Below are 13,500 nucleotides of genomic sequence, written 5' to 3'. Positions count from 1 at the left end.
CTTTAGATGCTATGTTTAGTATATCGACAAACCAAGGGGCTCTTTGTCACAAATTATGTTCTTGACAGAGCAGTTAGTAAATTTATAACTTTTATATAAAAGACTGATAATAGTTGGTGATTTTAAATTACATGTAGATGAGTCTTCTTTATATGCAAGGGAATTTGTGGCTAATATGGCTGCTAAAGGACTGCTACAGGCAATTCAGACACCAACACATAGGGATGATCATAAACTAGATCTTTGTTCTGTTATGAAAGTAGTTTAGACCAGCGATTCTCAATCTTTTCCCATCGTGACACACCTGACGGACAATGCTCACATGTCTGAAACACAGTTCACAACAATCCACAGCTGAACTAAAAAAAAGCCTTAGTATTATTTTAGTGTTAAGTATGACACAAGGGAGTGAAAAAGAGTACTTTCTCTGAACAGAAATTACATACATTTTTGTACAAGCTGTGTTCTCTGTCCCCTGTCTTTAGCTGACACTTCTGGGCCCAAGCAAGAGAAGACCAAATCAGTTATCACTGGCCAGGAAGAAAAAGAATTGCCATTTCTTGCTGGGTTCTGGCAGGAATAAGGGCTAGAGCTGTGTCCTACTGGGCCCAGTGGGTGAAGAAGTCTGCACCCTTCCTTCCCCCCAACACAATTATAAATTATGCATTTATAAGAGACTTTACATGAAAAAAAGACATTAAAAGTACAGAGAGGTAAAAAAAATATCACTTACAACATGTATATTAAATTTACATGTACTGTTGTGGTGCCAACCAGTAAAAACTATTTAACAAAAAGTAAAAAAGAAAAAAAAAGAAAAAGAAAGAGACACTTGAAATCCATATGGTATTAAGAATACTCACAGGATCCAGAAAACGCGACCACATCACTCCCACTCTTCTCTCTACACTGGCTCCTGATAAAATCCAGGATAGAATACAAAATACTATCCATTATACACAAAACTATATATGAAAATCAAACAAATTGGCTAAGTGCATCCATAAAATTACACTCAAAGACAAACCTACGCTCAGCCAACAAAGAGCTTTTAAAAACCCCACCTGCTCGATCCAAACAACTGACAGCAACTCGAAAGAGAGCAATAACCCTAGGTAGTCCCAAACTCTGGAACGAACTCCCAACTGAACTTAGAACACAGCTAAACTCAAAAACATTCAAAAAAGAACTTAAAACCATGCTGTTCACCAAAGCATACCTTAATAACCTTTGATCTAGCAGACAAATCTACCCCTGACTGTAATTAAGATGTATATTTGGACTTCCAATTCATGTTTAAAAATCGTCAGACTGTTACTTAAAGAAGCGATCTAGTTAAACAACCACAGGAACCTTCTTTGGAAATTTTGTTAAATATCATTCGATATTATCTAAACTACCTACAATGTGTTAAAAAACCAAATGTTATTACTTAAATTTATATACGTTATGCTTTTTAAGACTAACAACCATAAGATCTGTTAGCAAATTTATTACATCAAATCTTTGTAAGCCATTGTGATGGCGAAACTGAACGACAGTATATAAAACTCGATAAATAAATTGTAATGTGTTCAGTGTGGGCTTCGCACTCAAGAAAGCCATGAGTAAAAGGATAACAATATAGTAAACCTCCATACCAAAGCAACACTAACTGCCAGCACGCAAACAGTAACAACCCCTCATATGAAAAGGCCTTAAAACACCCATTCACCTCATATTAGGAAAATAGAACAAGCCAGGCTACTATAGATCCCTACAAAGAAACTACACGTTGGCAGAATACTTTACCTCGGTCATATATGCAGAATAGACAGACCCTCACCAAATACAGAATAAAAAGAGCAAAAGTATAAAAAAAACCATACTGACAAAAACTGAATCAGAAAACCACAACAAGCTAAACTATATTCAGTACAACAATGGAAATCAACATTCCTCAGAAAAAAAATCAAATAAAGTCAAGAAATATAAAATCAATAACAATAAAATCATACTAATTAAAAGAATACATATTTCACAACAGCTGAAGAATAGAATAACATCCACCAATGTTCCAAACAGCAATAAAACATTTCAAAACAGCAGACACAAACATCCAATAATTAAAACTAATAGGGATTAAAAAAAAAAAAAAAGACCCTGCTCTCCATACTTAGGACCTTTTGATTTCCGGGTGCCTTGAGACTGTCTTGGATTAGCAAGAGGAGAGGAGTGGGGCTGTTGCTCAAACTTTTTCCTCTCTCTCTCTCATATATGCATATACACTCTTCCTCACTCTCACATGCTCAGTCTCACTCACACAAACATACAGGCTGTCACTCACTCATGTGCTCAGCCTCACACAGGCACACACAGGCTGTCACTCACTCATGTGCTCTGCCTCACACAGGCTGTCACTCACTCATGTGCTCAGCCTCACACAGGCACACACATGCTGTTTCTCTCCTCCCGGAAACACAAGTGACAACATCAGCTTCAGCTTGTCCCCTTCCAGCCCCTGTGGCCAACAGGACTCTTTCTTGGGGCTGCAGGAACTGATGCTGTGCCTCTTCAAATTTGACTCGCACTGCTCCTTCTCAATTAGTCCTTGCACCTTTGCCTACTTATGACAGTGGCATGATTTCTTGTTCCCATGCAGGTCCACCTCACTTCCTCTTCCAGCCTGTGCCACGCACACGGCCTCCTACCCCCCAGGGCAGTAGGTGGCCACATAGTACTGAAATCGGCTCTGCTGCTATGTTCATCTGGGCTTGAAAATGCCGATAGCCCGTGCGCAGGAGGAGAACTCTGCATTCCACTGGAGCAGAGGAGGGGGAGGTAGAGTATTCATACCAGCAGGAGACCAGGGAGCACAGTATTCTGGCTGCAGAGGTGGCAACACACCAGCTTATGCTTTGCGACACACCAGTTGAGAATCTCTGATTTAGATAATTTGGTGCAGAATGCTCAGAATCAGACTATTCTTAGGAGTGATCATACTTTAATCTTGTTTAAGTTAAAGAACAAGGAATTAGAATATTTTTCAAATTCAGGAATGAGTAAAACAGGCCAAAAGACAGAGTTGAATAGTTTTCAAGAGGTTTGGGAATTTAAGAAGAATCAATTAGAAAATCTGGATGCATGACAGTCTGTTGATAGATGCATAAACATTATGAGACCTCGTCTTGCATTTCAGCACCCTTTTCAGATATGTTTGTGGAGAATGGGTCTTGTGAATATATTTCATATATATTGAATGATTGACAGGCTGTCAGATTTTTATCTGCACTGTGAAAAAATTAAAAAAAAAAAAAAAAAAAATACCAAAAATCCCAAAAACAAACTGTGGGTAGATGATAGAGAAGACAGGCAGTAGTTTGTAAAACAGCTTGCTGATACCCCTTAATTAAAAGTTTGGGCTCAAATTGGTGCATTTAAAAAGTATATTTTATACCTCGTCTCTTTTTCTACTATTGTTGATATTTTGAGCAAGGTTGGTGTTAAGACTCCAGGAGCCTCCCCTGTGTAAACCCTTCACCTCTGATCCGAAGTGACTCCAGAAAGCCTCCGGCAGCATCCTTTTCCAAGGACCTGGGATAGATCTTCCTGTAAACTTGGATGTCCTTTATAGGCCCCCTTGCCGGGACTTCCTGTGGCACTGGCTGATGATATCACATCCTTCTGGAGTATATAATGAAGCTTCTTGCAAACAGCCAGCACCTCGGCAACAGGCCTCCTGAGTAGCCTGCTTCTCAGTGCTAGTTCATGGCCCTGCTCCTGAGTTCTTGGCATGTCCGGTGTCTGCTCCTTCCTCCATCTCGTCTTCTTGTGTGTTCTGCCTCTATTTCTTCTTCTGCCTGCCCTGCTTCTTCAGATTGACTTCTTGGGCCTGACCTCAGCTTTGGACCAATTGCTTGCCTGCTGTCCTCCTTGACCCTGCTTCAACTCTCAGATTCTGCCTTCTGCTGCCTGTCCTTGCTTTATTCTTTGCATTTCCTTGTTTGCTGCCTGCCTTGACCTTCATTTGGACCTGAACATTTTCCCTTGCGTTGCACTTGGGACCCACCCAAGTCCTGCTGGCCATCCGCACCAAGGGCTCAACCTATAGGGACGACGGTTGGTATAGGTGAAGTTCCTGCTAGTTCCATCCTGGCCCTTCTGCCCTTGGTCAGTGTGGACCACATGGGTTAGCCCATGTGCCTGAATCAACCATACCACCGCACAGGGGTCCACAACTGTAACAGTTGGCACTTTTTGTGAACTGGCATAAATCAGCACCAGGGTAAAACAGTCTAATTTTGTGAAGGAAGATTTCGAAGAGAACAGAGTTGGTGTAAGCATTCAGATAATAAGAAAGAGGAGTATTTAAGGATTTTAAAAGTATAAAGGTGTACAGCAAATTAGGCAAAAATATTTTATTATAAATATTCAAAGAGCTGTCAATCAATCACATGAACTGTTCTATACAGTAAAAAAAAAAAAATAGTAAAAAAAAAAAAAAAAAAAGGTAGAAGTTGTTACTGCAGATACAATAGATAGAAAGCGGTTAAGTTGCAATCCAGTTTGGGGAAAAGTGATAATACAACTGCAATATACCAACAAGTCACCAACATACCTAGTGGTTGGTCAGAGTTTAAATTGGTAACTCCAGCAGCGGTAAAATTTCTGGCCTCTAAATTAAAATCCACATACTGAAGTTTGGATCTTTGCCCTTATGGATTTCTTCAGGGATTGCAAGACATTACTTATGAGTTGCTTTCTCAAGTAATAAATAAATCATTGATGGAGGGTGTAGTGTTTGCTTCCTTTTTAACAGAACACAACAAGTGCAGGCTGCTGACTAATGCTTGTCTTGGAAGGTATTGTCTGCAGGGTCCCTCAGGGTTCTACGTTATTGCCAGTGATCTTTATTTGCAACTACTGGGACAGTTATTAGCTTTGCTAGGGGTAAGATTTTATGTATACTAATGATATACAGGTATTTTTATTCCTTGTTACCCTTCCAATTACTCAGTTTATTAATGGTCTTCAAAATATATGTATCTGGATGTTAGAGAATAAATTTGTTTGAAACATCCAGAAAACAGTTCTTCTTTGGATTGGATGGAATGATCTTCCAGGAAATGTTTTTCAATTAGCTTTTAATGATATTGAGCTACCTATTGTAACAGACTAGGAATATCGGGATGATGTTGGATTTCAAAACTGAAGTGGAAGGCACAAATAAGAAATGTTTCTAGACTTGCATTTTTTTAATTAAAATTAAGGTGTTTGAATATTATTTAACTATTAAAGATTTTAGAACAGTCCTGCAAGCATTAGTAATTAATTAATTGAATTATTGCAATAGATTATATATGGGCTTATCTTATAATCTATTGCGTGTACTTCCGTTGGTACAAAATGCAGCAGTGTGTCTTCTTACTGGGAGTAGAATGAGAAAATATTACCAAAATTAATGTAACGCCTTTGGCCCCGACAAGATGGCGAATCAAATTTAAGATTTTAGCGATCATTCACAAACTTCTCTTTCAGGAGAAACCTTGCAGTTTGGATAGATTGTTAATTAGGTAGGCTCCAGTTTGTTTATTGTGCTCTTCTGTTCAGAATCATTTAAATGTCTCATCTTTATGTAATTATAGGTGTCAAGAGACTAAGGTAGTGCATTTTCTTATGGTAGACCAGTAGTTTGGAATGCTTTGCCTATGGAACTTACAATAGAAATGGAGTTGAAAAGTTTTAGAAAAAAAACTAAGCGCATAGTTTTTCAGGCAAGCTTATTAATTATTATTAATATTTGTGGATGTAACAGAATATAAAGACATGTAAATAAATAAAACTAAAGAAAAGAAAATAAAGAAAAAAATCTCTAAATCTGGGATTCTAAACCCAGTCCTTGGGATATATCTAACCAATCAGATTTTTAGGATATCCACAATGAATATATATGAGATACATTTGCATACAATGGAGACAATGCATGCAAATGTACCTCTTGCATGCTTATTGGGCCAGATTTTAAAAGGGTTACGCGCATAAGGTACGCGCGTAACCCTTTTAAAAAACCCCTGCACGCGCCGAGCCTATTTTGCATAGGCTCGGCAGCGCACCCAAGCCTCGGGTCTTGCAAAAAGGGGAGGTCGGGGGTGTGGCCAGGGGGGGGTCACTGTTTTGGATTGGGGGCGTGTTCGGGGGCATGTGGGCGGTCCAGGGGCGTGGCCTGCTGTGCCGGCGTGCGTAAGTTACTACTGCCCGGAGGCAGTAGCAACTTTTCTGATACAGGTGGGGGGGGAGGGTGTCTAGATAGGGCCGGAAGGGTGGGAGGAAAGTTCCCTCCGAGGTCACTCTGATTTCGGAGCGGCCTCAGAGGGAACGGGCAGCGCGCGCAGGGCTCAGCGCGTGCAAGTTGCACAAATGTGTACCCCCTTGCGCGCGCAGACTCCGGATTTTATAAGATATGCACTACACGCGTATCTTATAAAATCCAGCGTACTTTTGTTCGCGCCTGATGCGCGAACAAAACTACGCGTGCGCGCTCTTTTAAAATGTACCCCATTGTGAATATCCTAAAAATCTGACTGGGTAGGTGTGTCCCAAGGACTGGGTTGAGACCCCTGCTCTTAACACTTCCAGCTAGTAATTTCAACTGTCAGAAACATGGTTAAGAAATGGAAGTATCAACTTCCATATCGAAGTGAACAGAAACGCTGGGTTGCCATCGTTTGAAAAAGTTGTGTCAAATCTATGATAATTCACCCTTGAAAAAGGACTGGCACAATGAATTAGCAGTCCGAAACACGGCCCCGTGTCAGGTTACCAGCTTCTTGTCAAGAGACGAAGGACCATCACGAATAGTGAATATTGGAACACCAGAAGTTAAGTACTTCATTCTTTTAGAGTTTTAATTGCATAAAAATTTTTTTCAAAAAAAGAGAGATTGTCGGGACTTTTCAACCAAGAATGACCTATGATTATATATAAGGCTGAGTCTAAATAGCGTGAGCTTATACGATGAGGCCTAGTATGATGGTCATGACAGACAAAAAGGTTTTTTGGAGTGGAGTCTTAGAATGGTGTCTTAAATTGGTGTAGTCATTAAGAAATGGAAGTTACATGGAACTGCTGAGATCAACACAACATTTGGAAGACCAAGACAAATCTGACAGATCTGCCCAAAAATCGATCACATCTGCAAAACAGAACCCACAGATCAATGTAAATGAATTGCTGAAAAGTTTAGCTGCCACTGGAGTAGTTGTCCACAGGTCCACGGTACAGTATTGCTTATGCAACAATGATCTGCATGGGAGAGTTGCCAGAAGAAAACCTTTTCTGCAATCTCATCACTAAAGTCATCATCTAAAGTACACAAAACAAAACCTTAATAAGACTGAATCTTTTTGGAACGATGAAACTAAAATTAACTCTTCGGCCATAACCACACAGGAAGTGTCGAAAAGGGTAATATAAATAAAATAAATAAATAAGATACATTTGGCGAAAAAAGGCTGAAGCATTTGAAAAAGAGAACACTGCCAATTTTTAAGCACAGGGGTGGAACTGTTATGCTTTGTGGTTGCATGGCAATCACTGGCTTAAAAATATTGTACAGGTGGAAAGAAGAATATATTCAAACATCAACATATCCTAGAAGCCAATGCCCTACAGTCAGTGAAGAAATTGAAGCTGAAAAGAGGTCTGATATTTCAGCAAGACTATGATCCTAAACATACCTGATAAACATGAAGTACTTACAGGAAAGAAAAATGAAGGATGTGGAATGGTTTTCTCAATCCCAAATCTTGATTATTATTGAAAATCTATGGGGCAATCTCAAACATGCAATGCATGCAAGGAGACCTAAGAATATTTCTGAGCTAGAAAAGTTCTGCAAAGAAAAGTGGGAAAAAGTTTCACAAGCAAGACTCTTTCAGGCCGATGCAATATAGTGCGCTCAGCCAAGCGCACTGTTTAACCCGTGGTTGGACGTGCGTCCACAATACCTTATTCTATAAGGGGAGCAGCCCGTTCAAAACGCGCATCCAACCCCCTGCGAAACTAACAGCGCTCATCACATGCAAATGCATGTTGATGAGGCTATTAGTGATTCCGCCCAATTCAAAAAAAAAAAAAAAGGGTGCCTGACACGCACATTTTTACCCTCAGAAATTAACGCCTGCTCCGGGCAGGCGTTAATTGCGAGCAGCCCAAAAAGTGTACAGAAAAGCAGAAAATACTGCTTTTCTGTACTTCCTCCAACTTGATATCATGGAATATTAAGTTGGAGGAATAAAAAGGACAACCTTAAAAAAAAAAAAAGTACTGGCGGTCAGGTTTGGAAAAGGAAGGCTCAATTAACAAGTGTCCATTTTCCTACCTGTGGCTGTGCACAATTTCCATCGGCGCCTTTTTACCGCAGCACCAGATTTAAATATTAACTATTAAATCTGGTGCCCTGGAAAAGTTGATTGACGTGCGTTGGGAGACCGGGCACTCAATCATAGCGCCCATTTTCCCCATGCCAATATTGCATCGGCCTGTTAGCTAGCTACTGAAAATATTTGGAAGCTGATATTTCTGCCAAAGGTGTTATAAAGTACTGACTGAAAGCATGCACCCTCTTTTGAATGTGCTAAATTCACTGTTTTCTTATTTTGAATCTTAAAAAAAAACCCAACAAAAAAAGAAAACTGCAAAAAGATAATTATGCCTTCAAATTTGCAGATGTCGTCATTCATATCTTTGTACCATGTAGAGGCTGTATCAACTTCTATTCACTTAGGGATTCACTGAAACATACAATTTGACCTGGATGCTTATATGCACACAACAGTATCATAAGAAGACTACATGTGTTGAGAACACAGATTGAAACAAAAAAGCACAATCAAGAGCTCTCACCCTCTTAGGACAACGGATGATCTTCTCCTCTGTATCCTTCAGCGCCATGGCATACTCATTCACATCATCTGAGACACCTACCATCTGAAAGGGGAACAGAACAGTAATCCCTTCCCTGACTACTGTCATTTTCATGTGGATGGACAGCATGCATTTACAAAAACTTTATTTATTTAACATTTTTATATATCGAAATTCATGTAGCAAAGTTACATATCAATTCGGTTTACATTATAACATTAAACAGGCATGACAGAATGCAATTACATCGAACAGGTGGATAAACTTGGATCAAATAACTGGGGATTAAAGAACAAAGAATACAATAAAGAATGAGGTTCTAGAAAGGACCTGGCTAAATATACAGGAGTCACGGTACAAGGTGCACATATTTGGAAAGATTGAGTGGAAAATTATTGGTATGGATAGAAAGCTTGTTCGAATAGCCAAGTTTTGAGTCTCTTTTTAAAGGTGATAGGGCAAGGTTCTTTCCGGAGATCTGGAGGTAGAGAGTTCCATTGCACGGGGCCTGCTGTGGATAGAGTACGTTTATTTAATGAGGTTTTGATGGTTGGGGCGAGGAGAGTATCCCTATAGGCTGTATAGAAACTTTCTCAGTTTCTGAAGGGTTCCCCTCATTAACTTTCATGAATTTGAAAGAACATAAAATAAATGAATTCACAAACACACTATTGTTCTCCAGACTCCTATCCATCCAACCCTAATCAAAAAGCTGTCAAAGTAGGGTCTTACCCCTTTCTTCCTCCCATCCAGTTTTCATCAGGGAGCCATCATGCCTAGCGTCTACTCAGCTTTCATGCAGGAGTCATTATGATCAAACTCTTTTTTTTTTTTTTTTTTGCAATAAGCCATCATATGCAGCCTTGCTTCTTATTAATCTTATCAAGGAGCTGTAGCATATAACCTCTACCATTTTTCTCCCACATACCTTTTCTTATGGTTAGGCCACGTTATATACAGCGTTCTCTTGGTTAACAAACCATAAAACGGAGCATTTTACAGCTAATTTCAATAATATTGAATAAGATCGTGTCACTAAGTTTTCCCACCCAATGGATCTGAGAACTAATATGGCATCAATCTTCGCCCCAGCCAACTTAGGCAACAGAAGCCCATATTAGAGAGAATCAAATCTAACCTTCCTGCTTGGCAATGTGGAGAACTAAACACACTAAACTATTAGTTTATTGGACTTACATAATGGTTGCAAACATAGTGCAAGGACTCAAAGGAAGCTAGGAGTGCCTTGTCACAGCTCCAGGAGTAATATCTAGTCATTGTCCCATGCTGCTGAGGAATGGAGGTAGCAGCAGCAGACTGGATGTGCCTCTGAGAAAGTTTCCTGCCCACTGTCTGAAAGTGATAACAGGAAAGGGCCCAAGGACTGAGAAAAAAACAAAATGCCATCCTAACCCGTGGGAAATATTTCTGTTCACTTTTCAAGCAGTCAGAGGAGATGGCATGGGAACAGTAAGAGAGTGGTAAGCCCTGACATCGCTCTAGAACAATTGTCTGCTTACCTTCCCAAGCTGCTGATGGACACTAAGGTTGTACATCATGATGATTCCATCCAAGATTTCCAGCAGTGAATTCTCTGTGATTGGATGAAGTGGCTCCTCTGCTGGCCTTCCTAGTAATAGACCCTCATTTCCTTGACTACCTTCAACTGCAATAAACCCCCCCGAAAAAAAAGAAAGACTATCAAAAAGGGATACAAAGGTTGACTAATCTCAACTATCAGAACATCACAAGCAGGGAATGAGAAATAAGCAAGATAGACAAGCCAACAAATTGTAATTGCCATCGATACTGCAATGTTCCCTGTGAAAGTTTCCATTCTTCCTTTCTCAAGGCATACAATTAATAATAGAATAGTTCCTGTCCGAGATGGCTCTAGGGGCATCGGTGGAGCAAGCATCTCCAGTAAAACATGTATACCCTTAAAAGAAAGGTGAAACAGGGGAGATGATAGAGACATTTGAATACCTCACATGCATCAATGCACAGGAGGCAAGCTTCTTTCAAAGGAAAGGAGATTCTGGAATGAAGACAAAAGGAGGTAGACTAAGGAGTAATCTACAGAAGTATTTCTTTAGAAAGGCTGATGGATGCATGGAACAGTCTTCCAGTGGTGATGGTAAAGGAAAGGACAATATTTGAATTCAAGAAAGCATGGGACAAGCACAGGGGATTTCTAAGGCAGTGGTAACATAAGAACGTAAGGTCCATTGTCTCCAACAGTGGCCATTCCAGGTCACAAGTACCCAGCAGATCCCAAATAGCTGATTTCTGGTATCTCTGATCTATTTCTAGCATCTAACTCCCAGAGATAATCACTGGCTTTCCCAAGTCTACCTGGCTAATAACTGTTTATGGATTTTTCCTTCAGGAAGTTGTCCAACCTTCTTTTGCACTCCACTATGCTAATTGCCTTGACCAAGTCCTCTGGCAACAGATTCCATAGCTTGATTGTGCACAGAGTGAAAAAATACTTCCTATGATTTGTTTAAATCTGCTGGTTTCTAGTTTCATCGAGTGTCCCCTTATCCTAGTGTTGCATGGAAGGTTAAATAACCGTTCCTATTTACCTGTTCCACCCCACTCATGATTTTATACAATCATATCCCTCAGTCATTTCTTCTCCAAAGTAAAGAGCCCTAATTTGTTTAGCTTTTTTCCATTCCCTTTATCATTTCTGTTGCTCTTCTCTGTACCTTTTCTATGTATACTATGTCTTTTTTAAGATGGGGCGAGCAGAACTGTACACATACTCTCAGTGTGGTTGCATCATGAATCTATACAAATGCATTATGATATTCTCGTTCTCTATTCTTTTCCAAATAATTTCTAACATTCTATTTGCTTTTTGACTACCACCAAATACTGAGCTGAAAATTTCAAGGAATTGTCCACATGGATTCCAAGATCCTTTTCCTGGGAGGTGACTCGTAAGACAGCACCTAGCACCATGTACCTGTAATTGGGATTATTACTCCCTACATACATTATTTTGCACTTGACCACATTAAATTGCATCTGCTATTTAGAGGCCTGGTCTGCTAATTTCACAAGATCCTTCTGCAATTCCTTACAATTCACTGCTGTTTTAACATCTTAAAAACAATTTTGCATCATCTGCAAATTTAGTCACCTCACTTGCTGTTCCCTTTCCCAGATTATTTATGCATATACTAAATAGCACAGATCCAGTACAGACCTCCTGGAGCACGCCAATAAGAATCTCTTTGGAAAGCTGACCATTTAGTCCTACCCTCTGTTTCCTGTCTTTTATCCAGTTACTAATCCACAATAAGACACTGCCTCCTGTCCCATGCCCTTCCAGTTACTTAAAAAGTATCTCATGAGGGACTTTGTCAAATATTTTCTGAAAACCCAAATATACTGTATCAACCGGCTCATCTTTTATCTACATTTATTTATACCTTGAAAAAAATCTAGTAAATTGGTACAGCGAGACTTCCCTATGCAAAAACCATGATGACTGTCCCTCAAACTATGTCTATGTGGTCAGTAATTTTGTTTTTAAGGACAGTTTCTACCATTGCACCCAGCACTAACGTCAAGCTCACCAGTCTAGAGTTTCTGGATCACCCTTGGAGCCCTTTTTAAAAATTGGCATCACATTGGTCACCTTCCAAATACTGTGACTGTTTTAAATGATAGTTTGCAGAAACAGGTCTTCAATTTCATGTTTGAGTTCCTTCAGAACTCTGGGGTGAAAACCATATGGTCTCAGTGATTTGTTATTCTTTAGTCTGTCAATTTGATTTATTACATCCTCCAGTTTTCACAGACATTTTGTTTAGTTGCTCAGAGTCATCACCATTAAAAAATGTTTCTGATTAGGTGGAACTAATTTACTTCTCCTGGTCCTCCATGACTACTCATTTTTCTCCTCAGTCATTTAGCGACCCAAATGACTTCCTCACTACAAGTGTATTTGAAAAAGTTTTTACTATTTTTTACCTCTATGGCAAACTTCTTTTCAAACATTCTCTATTATGCTGTTTAATTACTGTTTTACATCTAACTTGCCAGTGTTTGTGCTTTTCCATATTTTGCTCATTTGGGTCTGTCTTCCATTTTTGAAAGGTGTCCTTTTGGCTATAATTGCCTCTTATCTCGCTATTAAACCATACTGGAAACTATTTGGTTTCCTTCTACCTTTCTTATTTGTTATTTATTTCCATGATTTATCAATTATTAAATGGATTATACAAAGAATTATAAAAATTAACATAACTTAAAATCAGCATAATTTATACATCTTATCATATAAAAAATAAAAACATCCACCTTTATGTTAAGATCATTAATATATTTCCTCTAGATAATCATCATTAAACAAATACATTTTTAATTCTTTCCAAAATTGTTTCAAATAGGACAATGGAAGACTATTTAATAAAATAGGCACAGATCAGGAGTGGGAAAACTAAGGCCTGTGAGCCAAATCCAGCCAGACAACAGATATTTTTTCCAGCCCTCCTCTTCGATTTGCCCCATTAGATCTAGCCTGCGGAACCTTCAATGTCATCAGCAATGGCCTGAATCGCAGGCTTTTGTAGATGACTT

The 13,500-nt window shown here is 39.3% G+C and overlaps 1 protein-coding gene across 2 annotated transcripts in view; it reads right to left on the bottom strand.

Annotated features, from left to right (window-relative positions):
* The window catches only part of RNF123 (ring finger protein 123), a 454,378-nt gene that overhangs the window by 254,101 nt on the left and 186,777 nt on the right, over positions 1 to 13,500 (bottom strand). For both annotated transcript variants that reach the window (XM_029599662.1, XM_029599663.1), the window contains exons 24-25: positions 10,425 to 10,570; positions 8,884 to 8,967 (exon numbers count right to left, since the gene is read on the bottom strand). In XM_029599662.1, the coding sequence (XP_029455522.1) occupies positions 8,884 to 8,967; positions 10,425 to 10,570 (230 nt within the window). The remainder of the gene's footprint in view (positions 1 to 8,883; positions 8,968 to 10,424; positions 10,571 to 13,500) is intronic.

This window comes from Rhinatrema bivittatum, chromosome 4, assembly GCF_901001135.1.
Source record: "Rhinatrema bivittatum chromosome 4, aRhiBiv1.1, whole genome shotgun sequence".
NCBI classification, from domain to species: domain Eukaryota; kingdom Metazoa; phylum Chordata; class Amphibia; order Gymnophiona; family Rhinatrematidae; genus Rhinatrema; species Rhinatrema bivittatum.
This window is presented reverse-complemented; position numbering and strand designations above follow the sequence as displayed.